General features: G+C 43.6%; 1 protein-coding gene across 1 annotated transcript in view; it reads left to right on the top strand.

Moving 5' to 3' along the window:
- ITGA1 (integrin subunit alpha 1) overlaps positions 1-16,618 on the top strand; it is a 79,707-nt gene that overhangs the window by 46,943 nt on the left and 16,146 nt on the right. The window contains exons 11-20 of the mRNA XM_056848712.1: positions 1,152-1,290; positions 2,324-2,466; positions 3,525-3,668; positions 4,026-4,283; positions 5,663-5,793; positions 8,814-8,977; positions 10,371-10,507; positions 11,887-11,997; positions 13,939-14,024; positions 16,063-16,198. Of these exons, the coding sequence (XP_056704690.1) occupies positions 1,152-1,290; positions 2,324-2,466; positions 3,525-3,668; positions 4,026-4,283; positions 5,663-5,793; positions 8,814-8,977; positions 10,371-10,507; positions 11,887-11,997; positions 13,939-14,024; positions 16,063-16,198 (1,449 nt within the window). The remainder of the gene's footprint in view (positions 1-1,151; positions 1,291-2,323; positions 2,467-3,524; positions 3,669-4,025; positions 4,284-5,662; positions 5,794-8,813; positions 8,978-10,370; positions 10,508-11,886; positions 11,998-13,938; positions 14,025-16,062; positions 16,199-16,618) is intronic.

Genomic DNA, 16,618 nt, shown 5'->3' with positions numbered 1-16,618 from the left:
AAGTTAATTCTGTGCTCGCAGCAGGGTGTAGTGGTTATAGTGTTGGGCTAGGATCTGGGGGATCCATGTCCAAATCTTCCATGACAGCTTACTGTTGGATCTTGGGCAAGTCACACATTCTCAGCCTAATCTATTTCACATGGTTGTTGTGACAATAAAATGGAGGAGAGAAGAATAACATAAGCCACTTCAGGTGCCCATTGATGAAAAAGGTGGGGTATAAATGAAGTAAATAACTGCACATTCCAGCCATTGTGGCAGGCGATTGAGATCAGGGTTGCACTGTATGTATCTCTCTCTCTGTGTGTAAAACCTTTTTCCCATTTCATTTTTATAATCTCAGTGCCCCCCGCCCCCAGCTGCTAATTTTTCCTATGGAAAAAATGTCCCAGTATTTTGTACATTTCCCCCCAAGAGTGGGGAGAGATGAGATACAAAAATGGCTTCTGGCAAAATTCTTGTAGGGCTAGCATGACCATGCACCTTCCAAGCTGCTAGTTGAAATTTTCATCCATGAAAGAAGATTTTCCTCCTCTGCTTCCTGCTACAGCCCAAAATACCCCCAGAAATGCTGCTCCTGCAGGAAGGTGGACCCCAGGAAAAGCAGAGAGGAGTTGGAGGTTTGCAATAGGAAGGGAACTGGTGAAAATCACCTCTCTTCCATGCCCAGGAACCCTCCATGGAATCCAAGGCCAAATTTTCAGGCATAGCTTGATGACTGAAAAGATCTAAACTCTATTGTCTGTGCCATTATTATGGAATTGCCGTCAGCACTGGTGGGAGATCCTTGAGTTCATGCGATGTCATCACTGGAGCCAGAGAGAGAGGGCAACAGTGCAATCCTTAATCCTTTTTAAAACCATTGACTTTGGGGGATTCATTAAGGTGAACCTCTGTATAGCTCTGCACTGAAAGTTGACTTTCTTTTTATTGAAAACCACATTATGACACTGGCTTTAAGAAACACCGCCAGGAATCAAAGCATAACTTACCGTACCATCCTAAGTAAAGCTATACCCTTCTAAGCCTTCAATGGACGTCTAAGGCTTCAATGGACTTAGAAGAGGTGTACTTTGCTTAGGATTGCACTGATAGTAGCAAAGCCCATATTGCATATTGCATACAAATAAAAAAATTTTTTGGTATGTAAGGATTGGATCATGCTTGGAGCAGTTGGAGCCTATGATTGGAACGGAACTGTCATCATGCTGAAAGATACTACCTTTATCCCAAGAAATGATTCATTTTATAAGGCTTCAGAAGGAAATGCACCTCTTGCAGCTTATTTAGGTGAGTGGGATGTTCCAGTTCAGAATTCTTATTTTTCTGCCATATATCCTGTTCTTATGACAGGGAAAGGGCCATGGTTCAGCGGGATAGCATCTGCTTTGCATGCAGAAGGCTCCAGGTTCAATCCTGTTTCTCCAATTAAAAAAGAAACCAAAGGTACCAAAACTTCAAAAAGTCTACCTGTCTGAGATCTTGGGAAACTTCTCTTGATCTGGAGATAATGTATAGACCAATGGTATAAGACAACTTCAAATGTTTTATATTACAAATGCACCAGCAAATAAATGCTTTGGATCTGGGGAATATAAATATCTGCACTGTCACAATGTGAAAAACATGACATTACACTGGAACTGCAAGCAGATATGACAGAAGTAATTTTTAGGATATGGCCTTGGATCATAAGCTGCACATTCAGAGTTGCACTTGAGGAAGTCACCTTCTCTGCCTGCCCATCCCACTGCAGCCCCATTCCCTGAAACAAACCCACTGACACCCCAGATCACCAAGTTGTCCTTCAGGTGCTCACAGATTGACCCCTTTAAAACCTGTTCCAGTATCTTCCCTGGGACAGAGGCCAGACTGACTGGCCTGTCATTTCCTTGGTCATCCCTCCCCTCTTTTTTGAAAATTGGGATAACATTTGACCTCCTCCAGTCTTGTGGCACATCTCCTGTCCTCCAAGAAGTCTTGGAGATGATGGACAAAGTCTCTGCACATTCTCTAGGAAGTTCTTTGAGCACTCTTAGATGCACATCATATGTCCCTGGGGATTTGTACACATCCAATGCAGCCAGGTACTCTGCCATCTGTCACAGTTTCTCCATTTTCATGAGCATCATAGAGGGGGAACAGAGTTTTGTACATTTCAATACAGTTCAATGGAACTGATTAATCATCTGCTTTGACCTATGCAAGTATTACTAATGAGTCTTATGTGTGGACTATTTTTGTTTTGTTTTACAAAAAGAAAGCACACATAGTTACAATCAAAATATTATGTGAATGAATGCTATATCTCCATTTTTTTAAGGGTATGAAGTAAATTCTGCCTCTGTTCCTGGAGATGTATTATATATTGCTGGCCAACCTCGATATAACCACACTGGCCAAGTTGTCATTTATAGAAAGACAGATGAAGATATTGAAATAATTCAGCGATTAAGTGGAGAACAAGTAAGTATATACGTGGTCATAAAAATACCAATGGAATGTCATGTATACATTTATGGCATATCTGATATAACAATCTTCTCATTATCCTCATGTGCAAGGGGTTCAATTTCTTGGACAAAGTTGACATACACTAGTGCCCACACTATTTTCATTATGAAAATGGGCATGGTCCATAAGTTTGGTGACACCCCCCCCCAACAGAACTGTGTGAAGCTGGCAAGAGTCACATGGAGATGGCACTTATATGAATGGCACCTCTATTGCGAAACCTGTATACATGGCCCCTACCATTTGTGTAATTGGAACACTTCAAATAAAGGCAGTCATAATTGCTCAAATGGTAGGGTTGCATATAGTGCTTCCCCCCTGAGTTTGAAACATCACTTAGCATTATTTTTCTGTGTTTCATTGAATTCCATAGTTCAATTGTGGGACTCCCTGCCCCAGGATGTGGGGATGGCTGCCAACTTGGAAGGCTTTAAGAGGGGAGTGGACATGTTCATCGAGGATAGGGCTATCTAGGGGTATTAGTCAAAAGGAATACTAGTCATGATGCATACCTATTCTTTCCAGTATCAGAGGGGCATGCCTATTATATTAAGTGCTGTGGAATAAAGGCAGGATGCTGCTGCAGTTTTCTTGTTTGTGGGCCTCCTAGAGGCATTGGTTGGCCACTGTGTAAACAAGGGTTGCCAACCTCCAGGTACTAGCTACTATTACAACTGATTTCCAGCCAATAGAGATCAGTTCACCAGGAGAAAATGGCCACTTTGGCAATTGGACTCTATGGCATTAAAGTCCCTCCCCTCCCAAAACCCCGCCCTCCTCAAGCTCCACACCCAAAACCTCCCACCAGTAGTGAAGAAGGACCTGGCAACTCTAGTGTGAACAGACTGCTGGACTTGATGGACCTTGGTCTTATTCAGCATGGCTTTTCTTATGTTCTTAATGTTTATTACGGTTAGGTATGTAGCATTAATATACTGCTACCACGTTAAATTCCAGAATTCATAATCATTACAGATATGTGATGGGATACTATGTTGTAAACATTACAGATTGGATCTTATTTTGGGAGTATTATTACAACTGTTGACATCAATAACGACACATTTACTGATCTTCTGCTTGTGGGTGCACCTATGTACATGGGGACTGAAAAAGATGAACAAGGCAAGGTGTATGTGTATTCTTTGAATGAGGTAAGTAATCAAGAGTGAGTGTTATATAGTGGTTAAAATGGCTGGTAGATCCGGGTTCAAATGTCTGCTCTGCCATGAAAGCTTTTTGGGTGACCTTGGGCAAATGACTCTTTCTAAGGGTTGTTGCGAGGACAAAATAAGAAAGGGAGAACCATAAACACACTTTGAGCTTCCTGCAAAAAAAAAAAAAGGATAACAATTAGATGATTGGGTTGATGTCCAAATTATTGTTTAGCATCAACAAAGAAGAGCTACCTAAGGATACTCTGCTTATGTTGCATGTTTGGGGGTCAGGATATCAAGGGTGCTTGCTTGTAATATACAGTCAATGGAAACCAACTTGTTTCTTATTCACAGACTAGGTTTGAATATCAGATGAGCCTTGAGCCAGCCAAACAAACATGCTGTTCGGTACTAAGAGATAAAGGCTGCACAAATCACAAGAAGAATGAACCTTGCGGTGCTCGTTTTGGGACCTCAATTGCTCCAGTAAAGGACCTCAATCTTGATGGGTTTAACGATGTAGTCATAGGTTCTCCTCTAGAAGATGATCATCGAGGAGCTGTGTATATTTACCATGGCAATGGAAGCAGCATAAGGAAAGATTATGCACAGGTAGGACATAAAATTCAGCAATTCTCTAGGTCAGGGGTGGGGAACCTTTTTCCTGCCAAGGGCCATTTGCACATTTATGACATCATTCAGGGGCCATACCAGGTGTAGATCTCCCGGTGGCGGGGGGAAGAGGCTAGGGTTGCCAGGTCTCCAGCCACAACCTGGAGGTTGGCAACCTCAGGGGAGGCCACACAGAGAAGGCCTGCAGGGTGCCCCCACTCCCCCCTCCCAGCAGCCAGCAGTGCGCCCGAGCAAACAAGGTGAAGGGGGGGCGTAGCCCACAGTCGATCGGCAAGGGAGGAAGGAAAACAGAGAAAGAGGAAAAGGGGGGAAGGGAGAGAAAGGGAGAAAGAAATGGAGAGAGAGGGAGAAAGAAAGAAAACGACGGAGGGAGACAAAGAGACAGAAAAAGAGGGAGAGAAAGGAGAAAGAGTGACAGAAAAAGAGGAAGAAAAGAGAGAAAAGCCTTCCCCCCCCCCCACACACACCCGCTGGCCCCGCACAACCGGGCCCCAGCCTCCCTTGCCCACACACACACTCGGCGGCGCACAGAGCCCCGCGCGACCAGGAACCAGTCTCCATGGCCTTTCCTCCCCAGAGTCCACAAAAGGCCCCCCCCCCAAAGCCCGATTGGCTCCTGCATGCATGCTCTGCCGCCGGGAGCCGCTAGCCTCTTTCCCCCTCCCTTTCGCTGCTCAACAGCCGACAGTCGGCGAGAGGAGGTCCAAAGGGCGCCGCAGCGCCACTGTAAGCCGTGGCGTCAGGAACACCCTCTGGGAGGGCCGCCCTGTGCCCTGCCTCTGCAGCAGGGCCCCGGAGCTCCCGAGGGCCACAAAAAATGTCCTCGGGGGCCACATACGGCCCCCGGGCCTGAGGTTCCCCAGGTATAAGAACTGGAATTCTTTATTACAATGGGACTTTGGTACTATTGGAAACCAGACAGTATTCTCTTTGTCCAGAGACAGGACCTGCCCTGGATTTGCAGGGGCAACTCACCTTGGGTAAGACCAGCCAAACATAAAAACATAAGAAGAGCCCTGTTGGATCAGACCAGTGGTCCATCTAGTCCAGCATCATATCTCACACAGTGGCCAACCAGTTCTTCTGGAGGGCCAACAACAGGGCACAGAGGCTGAGGCCTTCCCCAGATGCTGCCTCTTGGCACTGGGATTCAAAGGTTAACTGCCTCAAAGGTTGACTACCTCAACCTAGTTCACCAAAACTTATGCGTATTTATCTGTAAAATCTCTTTAAGGATGAATTAGCTTCATTTACATGTTAGTAAATGTCCCAACTTAGGTGAATGTCAGCATTCATACATGTATATTCTCAAACTTGATTCCCTATTGACTGAAGTCACGGTGTTGTTCTTTCCACAGCGCATTGCATCAGGTGGAGATGGGGAAAAGATGAAATTTTTTGGTCAGTCTATACATGGCAAAATGGATTTAAATGGTGATGGACTGACAGATGTCACCATTGGAGGCCTTGGTGGGGCAGCCCTCTTCTGGTATGTATGCTCAGATTTAAACAGGGATCAAATTGTCGGGGACTAGGGTTGCCAACCTCCAGGTAATAGCAGAAGATGTCCTGCTATTACAACTGATCTCCAGTTGACAGAGATCAGTTTACCTGGAGAAAATGGCTGCTTTGGCCATTGAACTCTATGGCATTTAAGTCCCTCCCCTCCAAAACTCCGCCCTCCTCAGACTGCCCCAAAAATCTCCCACCGACAGCAAAAAGGGACCTGGCAACCCTATCGGGGACCACTGGCAAATGTAAACTAGACTTGTTTTCAAGTACCCATATAGACTTAGCATAGGCTGAGGAGGCCCAAACTAGGGGATTCCCCCACCCTGACAGGTGTCTGGCAACCTTAGCATTATACCATGCTGAGGTCCCTTCCTTCCCCAAACCCTGCCCTCCTCATAGAGTTGCCTAGTGCCTGTTAATGGTGGCCAATTGCCCACAAATTAACAGGCCTGCCCGCCACCCCTCAGCTGGCCAGAAGAGGAAACAAGCTAGCTAAAAGGGGGGTGGGGAAATCCCTATACACGCATGGCATGGCACAATAATGTCCCTTCCTAGGTAAACCTGGAAGCGACAGGGATGCTCTAGTACATCCCTCAAAAAACCTCTATGGTTTCCATAGAGTTTTTTGAGGGACATGCTAGAGTGCCCCTGTCACTTCCAGGTTTACCCCTGAAGGGTCATTATTGTGTGCACATGCTGTACGCTTCGCAAATCAGCCCCCCCACCACCACCAAAGCGCCTGTCGATGGCAAGGGGGACCTGGCAACCATAGCTCCTCAGGATCTACCTCCAAATCACCAGGAAATTTCCAACTTAGAATTGGCAATCCTAGGTATTGGAGATAGGAGTTGTGTTTTGAGAAACGTTAGCCTCATTTGGGTGTCTAGGAACTAGTTATGTATTGGCTTCAAGGTGCTTTTATGTTGCTTAAAATATTGGTATTCTAATTTTCAGAGACTGACAGTGACATCCTAAATACAGTTGCACCTTTTTCTAGTTCCTTCATGGCTGCCCTCCCTGTCTCAGTCTCCTTTGGATTCCTTGGTTGCAGTTTGCCTTTTGGTTGATGACTGAGCCAAGGAATAGAAAGTCTTTAATAATTTCAATTTCTTCATTGTCAGCCTTAATGTTTTGTAATTGTGTAGTTCCTCAGTAGTAGTAGTTGTTGTTGTCAAGTCGCATCCAATTTATGGCAACCCCAGCAAGGGGCTTTCAAGGCAACTGAGAAACAGAGGTGGTTTGCCATTGCCTTCCTCTGCAGAGTCTTCCTTGATGGTCTCCCTTCCAAGTACCAACCCTGATTAGCTTCTGAGATATGACAGGCTGAGGCTATACCATGCCACCTTCCCTCCCAGTTGTTATGCAGGGAGACCCATATCTAAGTAAATAGCCTTTTAAGGAGTAGTTGTACACCGTACATAGGATTAGGCAGTAAGTAGCCTGCACCTCATATTTACAGCTTTAAAGGTTAAAAGTAATACTTTAAATTGAGCCCAGTAACAAACCAGCAGCCAACGAAGAAGATTTGTATAATATATTTTATGTGGCTAGTCCCAGCTAACGGTCTGGCCACAATGTTGTAAACCAGCTGTATTTTCTGGACACACTTCAAAGATGGCCTCACAAATAGTTCATTATAGTGTTCTATTTTGGATGCAACTGAGTCATGAATTCCTGTAGTTAAGTGAACACCCAGCATACCATCCTAAAGTGGTAAAATCTGCTCCTGGCTTCACATCCGGTTGCAATAATGGTCCCCTGAGAGCATTCAGACTGAGAACCTGGGTCTTCAAGGACAGTGCAATCCCCTCTAATACAGGATGTACCCCTATCCCTATATATCAAGTACTTCTGCACTTTCCAGATTTAGCGTCAGTTTGTCCACCCTCATTCAGACACTAATTCAGAGTTATCAGCACCTTTCAATTGAAAGAGAGACAGCACACGAACACATGAAGCTGCCTTATACTGAATCAGGCCCTTGGTCCATCAAAATCAATATTGTCTACTCAGACCAGCAGCAGCTCTCCAGGGTCTCAGGAAGAGGTCTTTCACATCACCTACTTGCCTCTTCCCTTTAACTGGAGATGTCAGGGATTGAACCAGGAACCTTCTGCATGCCAACCAGATGCCCTACCACTGAGCCATGGCCCCTCCCCTTATTTAGCAAGGAAAATCTATATGAAAGCAGCTTCTGCATGGCTACACATGTGTGTCTGCATCCACATGTGTGTGTGCAAAGTGCCGTCAGGTCACATTCGACATATGGCAATCCTGTAGGGTTTTCAAGGCAAGAGACTAACAGAGGTGGTTTGCCACTGCCTGCCTCTGCCAAGGGTTGCCATCTCTGGCTTGGGAAATTTCTGCCTTGGGGTGGAGCTGCTGTGCTCCAGTCCAACTTTGTGGGCCCACTAGCAGAAAGGATAGGAGCCACTGCACAACAATATCCTCTCCTGCCCCAGCATGGCAAACCAGAAGCCTATCATCATTAGTAGTATCAAAAGCTCTTGGACAGTCCCAGATGTACTCCCTCAGTAATAAACTACTGCCAAAAAAAAAGAGAGAGTCAGACAGCAGATTGGGCAGGAGTTAGATGGCAAATCAATGTCATCCAAGAATGCTCAAGGCTAAAATGCTAAAATTATAATTAGAAGAAGATGACGTTGGTTTTTATACCCTGATTTTCTCTACCTGTTAAGGAGAATCAAACCAGCTTGCAATTTCCTTCCCTTCTCTCCCCACAACAGGCACCTTGTGAGGTAAGTGGGACCGAGAGAGCTCTAAGAGAGTTGTGACTAGCCCAAAATCACCCAGCTGGCTTCATGTGAAGGAGTGAGGAAACAAACCCGGTTCTCCAGATTAGAGTCCACCACTCATTTGGAAGAGCAGAAAATCAAACCCAGTTCTTCAGATTAGAGTTTACTGCTCTTAACCACTACATCACACTAGCTATTAGTAGTATAGTCTAATGTTTTGCATTATTGTATGTCGTATTAGGACTCGAGATGTTGCTGAGATAAATGCTTCCATGAATTTCATGCCCAGCACAATTAATATCCAGAAGATTAACAATGGCACTCAAAGAAAAAACGTGTCCATCAATAGTACTATTTGTTTTGAAGTCCGATTGAAATCGAAGGAAGATACAATTTATGAAAGGAGTAAGTAGATATTGTCCAAATTACAGACATTTTCTACAAACAGTTGTCTGCCATTCTGAAAGCATTTGTTTTGGAGCTGCCCCTTAGAAACAAACAAGTTATCTGAAGGTAAACTGCTTTATATCTTAATATATGGCAAGAAAAATGGAATAGAAACTGTCAAAATGCCTTAGAATTGAATGCTAAATGTTGACAGTAGCGAAAAGATGCCTGCTGCTATGGCACGGTGATATTTTAAACTCTGCCCAAGCAGTGGTTGGGAAATAGGGTAGGCAACTCCAGCTTGGGAAATCCCTGGAGATTAGGGAGTGGATCCCGGATTGATCAGGGTTTGGAGAGGGGAGAGACCTCAGTGGAGTATAATACCATAGAATTCACCCACCACAGCAGCCATGTTATCCAGGGAAACTGATCTCTGTCATCTGGGAGATTTCCGGGCCCCACCTGGAGGTTTGCTTTGCAGTTCTATCTGGAGACCCACAATGATGGACATCAACAAATAGAAAGAGAAGTCAGGGTCATATACCCTAAAGATTCAAACCAAGATTGAGGCTATGTTGATGACTTGTATTTTCTCTCCTGCTTAGGGTTGCCAACCTCCAGGTACTAGCTGGAGATCTCCTGCTATTACAACTGATTTCCAGCCGACAGAGATCAGTTCACCTGGAGAAAATGGCCGCTTTGGCAATTGGACTCTATGGCATTGAAGTCCCTCTCCTCCTCAAACCCCACTCTCCTCAGGCTCCACCCAAAAAAACTCCCACTGGTGGGGAAGAGGGACCTGGCAACTCTATTCCTACTGCTCCCTGGTCAGAAAGGCTTACCAGCCTCCAGGTGGAACCTGGATTTTTCCCTGGAATGACAGCTGATCTCCATGCTACAGGAATCAGTTCACCTGGAGGAAATGGCACCTTTGGAGGGCAGACTCTGTGCATCACATCCTCCAGTTTTCTATCCTACCTAAACTCTGTCCTCCCCAAGAACCGCCCCCAAATCATCAGACGTTTCCCAAGCCAAAGTTGGCAATCCTAGGGTCAGATGCAAATTTTGTTCCTGCTTCAGTAGTCACTCGTGCTTCCTCAGTATGCCTTCTCTGGCATATTAACAGTGGCTCAGAGAAGTAAGAAAGAACATGAGAGGGAAAGAGACAGTCCTCTTGAAACTATAGATGTAACCGATTCTTCCTATATTAGTAGAAAAGAGCAAGAGTCAAGTAGCACCTTAAAGACTAACAAAATTTCTGGCAGGGTGTGAGCCGTGACTCACGAAAGCTCATACCCTGCCAGAAATGTTGTTAGTCTTTAAGGTGCTACTGGACTCTTGCTCTTTTCTATTGCTATTGACAGACTAACATGGCTACCCATCATGATCTGTCTTCCTATTGTTTCCCTAGATATCCAGTATTGGCTCACACTTGATGCACAAAGGAAGTCATCTCGGAGTTTTTTCACAGGAACCCAAGAACGGAAGATACAAAAAAATATCACAGTCAATGGGTCAGAATGTATTAATCATACCTTCTACATGTTGGCAAGTAAATCATATAAAGTAGCTATCCTATTTTCCCATTGCTGTTCTTGTTTGACTTGTATTGAACTGGTGCCAAATTGATTTGTAAAGGATCCCCTCATTCAAAAGTAATATTCAGATAGCTCTACTGTAGAGAATATATACTGATCTGAATATAGACTGTATTCTCCTAGAGCTCCATGTTCTTTTGTGGGCAGATGGTGACACAGGTTCCATTCAAATTTCCCTTCATTAAGACTGTATCGGTTTGTGTAAACATTATTATTTTTTTCCAAGGCAGGAATTGCATGCCCCTGAAACGTATATCCTGGTTAACTTAGAAATGGCTTTGCTTATGTCATAGCAAACTAGATTTGTAACCAGATTTACCCGTGACCTGAAAACAATCCTTGTTGACTCCTCAGTGTAACTATATGATGCGGCTCCTCCCGCCTGGGGCGCACTGGAGCCCGGCAGGAGCGCGGCGCCTCTGCCTGGCTGGGCGCGGGGATGCGGAGGAGCCGCACTCAAGGGGCCAAAGAGCCGCATGCGACTCAAGAGCCGCGGTTTGCCGGCCACTGACCCAAAACATTTTCATGTGTACCTGTAAAAGTATACTGGGTAAATCAGCAGAGAGGCACAGTATTCATCTGGCTTTACAGGCCATGTAGATTCCACCAAATTGTAGTTGTCACACGTCTCTCCAGTAACTTCTAGTGGAATGACATGACTTGACATCATCAATCTCAGTACTTCCCTGCCCCCTGCAATCAACAGCCAGGAAACTGGAATGGGAATGGGGGTGGGAGACTAGTGAATGCAATAATATCACATCACACATTTCTAGGCATGCTACAGATGAAACGCCAGAGGGGATGGCAGTCACATGTCTCCCAAAATGTTTGGCTGTGAACAGGAAAGGAGCTTTGTCTTAGGAAAATTACACTTTTTGCTTTACTATCTGACGAAGGGAGCGTTGACTCTCAAAAGCTTATGCCCTGGACATCTTGTTGGTCTCTGATGTGCTACTGGACTCGAATCTTGCTCTTCTATTGCAGACCAACACAGCTATCTACCTGAAACTTGCTTTCACAAATGCTGAATAATGCAAACAATTGTTAAAGTGGATTGAAAGCGCAAGTGGATTTTGCCATCTCACACAGTAAAATCCAGCTTCAAAGTGCATTGAAAGTGAATTGAAAGTGCATTATTTGCCATGTGTGAAAGTGCCTTTTGTGTTGTTTCCTTAAATGCGAATGATATAAAGTTTAGACATGTTTACTACTAACTTTACCAAACAGCAAGTAATTTATTTTCAGAATGTTGTCATTTTGTAAACATATTGATAATTGAAAGTAATGAAAAGTTGCAATGAAGGCTTTGATTTCCTTTACCTGTAGAGCAAACCTGATTTTCGTGACTCTGTGAAGGTTTTGCTAGAGTTCAATTTTTCGGACCCTGAGAGTGGCCCTATTCTTGATGCTGAGCTGCCGAACTCAATATTTGAATATGTAAGTTACCATTTTGGGAATATGTGATACTTCTATTAAACTATGAGTGTTTAGCAGGAAATGAATCCTTACACAAAACCCCAATATCTCAAAATATCTTGTGAAAAGGAGGAGGGAAAGGCCTAAATGATAAGCAAGCCACTAAGAAATCTCATTTTCACAGTTTCATGCCATTGGACTGTCATTTGGATTGAGTATAACAGGATTCGCTGAAGGTCCTAGGGCTAAAAGTAATTCTTCTCATTAAGCAGAATTAAAATGGCAGACTAAGGTGATAGAATCTGGAGCTATACTGCTTCAGATAGCAGAATGGGTCATATATCTGAATCTCCCTTTTAAAAAAATCCCTACAGGGAGAAAAGTGTTAATGTATCTACATCTATGATATGCTAGTTTACTACATACAGGGAATCTTTCACAATCCAAAATATGATCACTTTAATTTTGAATGTCCAGAATTGTACCCCCTGACTCTGCATAACTTGTAGAATAGCTTCACGGATCACATGCCAGATTCTTTGAACTGATAACCACAAGGAATAAAACCCCTCCAGTTCAGCTTCTCCCAACTCAGCCATTTCTCCTCCCCACCATTTTTCCTTGTCTTGAGGACCCCAAATATTATGCTGTAACCATTGCTGCTTCATCACTTTTCTGTCCTTCCGCCTTTCCCTGCCAAAATCCAAGGGCTATCTAGGTCTGTTTCTCTTCTTAAGTAGTAGAAACTACCATATTTCCCAACCTGTATAAACACTGGCAGGAAGTTTAGCTAATCTTAATTTCCAAGAGCATAAACCTGTGCCACATACACAAGAAACTCCACGAGCATACATTGCAGTCCTATGTGCGAATTATTTTGCACATTAAAAATAGAATATGTAAAGCTGCCTTTGGTGTCTGAGAGGGAGAACAAAAAGCTACAGAAGGGGAAATTAACACCAGATAGACAGATATACAGACAGAAAGGTAGATAAAGATATTCGCTGAATTACAACATCAGGGCATGTGAGTCCAGGTCCATCGTGTCATTTGAAGAACTGCCATCTCCTGTTTCCCACTAATTCACTCACCAGTTTCTTTCCCTTGCCTCACTAGTGTTGCTTTTCCCCCGAGCTACAGTTGCCCTGAAAATACCTGGGTGCAGGCTCTGGTGCTTCGGCTGCTCGACAACCACAGAATGCCAACTGTGATCTCACAAGACTTCACAAGATCTCAGGTGGCATTCTACATTTGAGGAGGATTTAACAACCCCCCAATTGTTAATATTAAGTTTTGAGATTTTTCTGCAAACATTGGGGGGTTTGTCTAGGTTTGCAGACTCCCCATCTGAACATAGCCCCATTGTGCAGACATTTTGATCCATGTTCTAGGGCCATATTTCACTATATTGATTAGTGGCTTCCAAAGCATGTTGGTGTCAGTTTAGAAAATAGACATTGTGTAGAAAAGTGTCAGAAGTAGATATTTCCAAAATGAAATGCTTCTCTTGCACAATACCAGACTGTAAAGTCATGTGGGAAGTATATTATAGTCATTTGGTAACTGACAAGTGGAGCTGCAGACTATTCCTTGTTCAGCACAAGCCAAGGGTCAAAGCAGAGGTTTGAAATTGTACATTGCCTAATTTTTCTCTAGAGCCAGCAGAGTGTAGTGGTTAAGAGCGGCAGACTCTAATTTGGATAACTGGGTTTGATTACCTGTTCTTCCACATGAGCAGTGGATTCTAACCTGGAGAACCAGGTTTGATTCCCCACTCTTCCACATGAAGCCTGCTGGGTGATCTTGGGCTAGTCACAGTATTCTCCAAACTCTCTCAGCCCCACCTACCTCACAAGGTGCCTTTTTGGGAGGGGAGGTGGTTGTAAGCTGCTTTGAGACTCTTTACGGTAGAGAAAAATGGGGTATAAAAACAAACTCTTCTTCATAACTAATACCTTTCAGATCCCATTCACAAAAGATTGTGGAAAAAAGGAAAAGTGCATTACAGATCTACAACTGACTGCTGATGCAAGACTAGAAAGAGACAGGTAACTCATGTGAAACTTTTTAAATACCCTTGCATAAATTAATGATTAATTAATGTACTTGTTGTTATATTTCAGGTGTCAAGCAAAGTTGGTCCAGTTTGCCCAAGTTTTAATGGGTTGGCTTCTAAACTAGGGGTTGGGTCCAAAAGCCCTGTTCTCTTCAAGGAGGGAGTACTTCCAGGATAGGAAGAGTACCTTCCATGAGCAGAAGGATACCTTGGTATCCAATTCCATGACTTGGGTGTCACCCCGTATTGAGTCATATTAATTGGTGGTAGCTGTCTTACCGATATTCTACAGTACTTTTTAAACACTTAAGTTGCTTTTTCTGACGTTCATGTTATTACTTTTACTGCGCTTTCCTGACATTGAAGGTTACCAGCTTTTCTGCTTGATCTCACCCAATTCCCTTCCTCACTGCAGCTCCTGTCCCATAAGGCTTTTGTGTGTGCGGATCCCACGATCTGCAGCATTGGCTTTTTGGTGGTCAAAAGGGGCCTTGCCTCTATTTTTTACCAGCAGCAGAGCTGGTCAAATCCAATGTGCCCAACACCCTCTCCCCAAAGTACATTATGACAACTTCACGCAGCTTATTAAAACTCTGCTGTACTTGCTGTTATGTAAATTAGGCTGGAATTACATCTTACAGGAAGGGTACTGTTGCCACTGAATGCAGAAGTTCTTCCTCTCCCTCTAAAATCACTTTTATCAGTGACAGGGAATTGTCAGATTTTCCGATGCAGGGAATGTCAAATTTTCCGATGCAGGGAATTGTCAAATTTTCCGATGACACAAAACTAGGAGGGGTAGTTAATACCTTAGAACATAGGTTCCCAAACAGTGCTTTGCGAAACATCTAGTGCTCCATGAAGAGATTGGAAAGAAAAATACTACTGCCATTCGGCTTAGTATATCGGTGCTATGTGAAAATTCGTGCTCCGTGATGAATTTCTCTCCTGAGAAGTGCTCCATGACTCAAAAGGTTTGGGAAACTCTGCCTTAGAAGACAGAAATAAAGTTCACAATGGCCTTGATAGATTAGAAAGCTGAGCTGGAACTAACAAAATGAAATTCACCAGAGACAAATGGTAAGCTCTATTTAGGCAAAAAGAAAAAAAAAACGAATAAAAAAAATCCTAATGTCCAGCTGGAACTTTTTTGCCTGTAATTTGTACCCATTATTGGCTATAAGAAAATGTTGAAGGAAAAGGGTATGTGAAGGAACAGGGGCTGAAGGCTGACATGATCACTGTTTTCAAATACTTGAAGGACTGACACATGTTAAAGCCTTGTGCTTTGCTGCTATAGAGGTCCAAACTATATTCAACAAGCTTAAATTACAGGAGGGCAGATTTAATGGAAGATTAGGAGCAACATTCTAAAGATAAGAGCAGTTCGGAGATGGAACCAATTACTTTGATGGGGGGGGTCTGGCTCCCCCTCACTGAAGATCTTCAGTTAGATGCTGGGCAGCCATTTGGTCAGGATTCTCTAGTTTTGGATTTCCTGCATGGAGAAGGAGGTCAGACTAGATGGTATATAAGGCCCCTTCCAACTCTGGGACTTTTTGTTTCGTTTGAGATATTTATGGGGGAGAGAGAGAACATAAGAACATAAGAAAGGCCCTGCTGGATCAGGCCAAGGTCTATCAAGTCCAGCAGTCTGTTCACACAGTGGCCAACCAGGTGCCTCTTGGAAGCCCACAAACAAGATGACTGCAGCAGCATTGTCCTGCCTGAGTTCCACAGCACCTAATATAATAGGCATTTTTCTCTTATCCTGAGCAGTGCACGCAGATTACTGTCTTTGGCAGCAGTCACTCATCTCCTGTAATTTCTCCCATAAAGATGCTGTTTGTGACATGAGTCCTGTAATGGGATGGATTCTACCAATTCATTCAATCTTTTGTATCTCTTTCTAATAAAACTTCTTGCATCTTTCTGGGGCAACGAAAGCTATGATTAAAGAGAAAAAACAATAAGAGATGTTATTGTTTTTTTAATTATTACCCCAAACCTTTTGTTTTAACGTTTTACAGTGCTTCTATGATCGTCATCAAGTCAAGCAATTACAAATTCCCAGTCCATCTGCTTGTTAGAAATAAAGGAGACAGTGCCTATAATACAAGAGTCATAGTTCAATACCCTGCAAATATTATTTTCGTTGGAACAGAGGTAGATATTCCTATACATTATATTACACTGGGGTGGGAACATGTTCATTTACTCAAGCTCAGGCTGGGAGTGTATGCATACTTATTAAGTGGTTTCATGGGCAGTCAAAGAACCAGTTCTCACTGCGCTGATAAACCTGTGTCTGGCCTGGAGCACTTTACACTGCAGGTATATTCTTATATGACTGAATTCTTCTCCATACCCCACACCTAAGAAACCCCTCCTCTCTACAAATATAAAGTTGGGTTCCAGGAAGGCTGATCGGCTACAGGCCTTCTTCATGCTATTTAGTTGTCCATGTGGGTAGCTTTTTTTTAATGGAGGAATATTAAAACATGGGAGCCCTCACCTGCCATCAGAAATGGTTTTTATCTAGGCATGGGTTTATTACCTCATGGAGAATTAAGGCCTACAGAAATG

Source organism: Euleptes europaea, chromosome 4 (assembly GCF_029931775.1).
Source record: "Euleptes europaea isolate rEulEur1 chromosome 4, rEulEur1.hap1, whole genome shotgun sequence".
Lineage (NCBI taxonomy): Eukaryota > Metazoa > Chordata > Lepidosauria > Squamata > Sphaerodactylidae > Euleptes > Euleptes europaea.
Note: the sequence above shows the minus strand (reverse complement) of the source record. Positions and strands in the feature narration are given on the sequence as shown.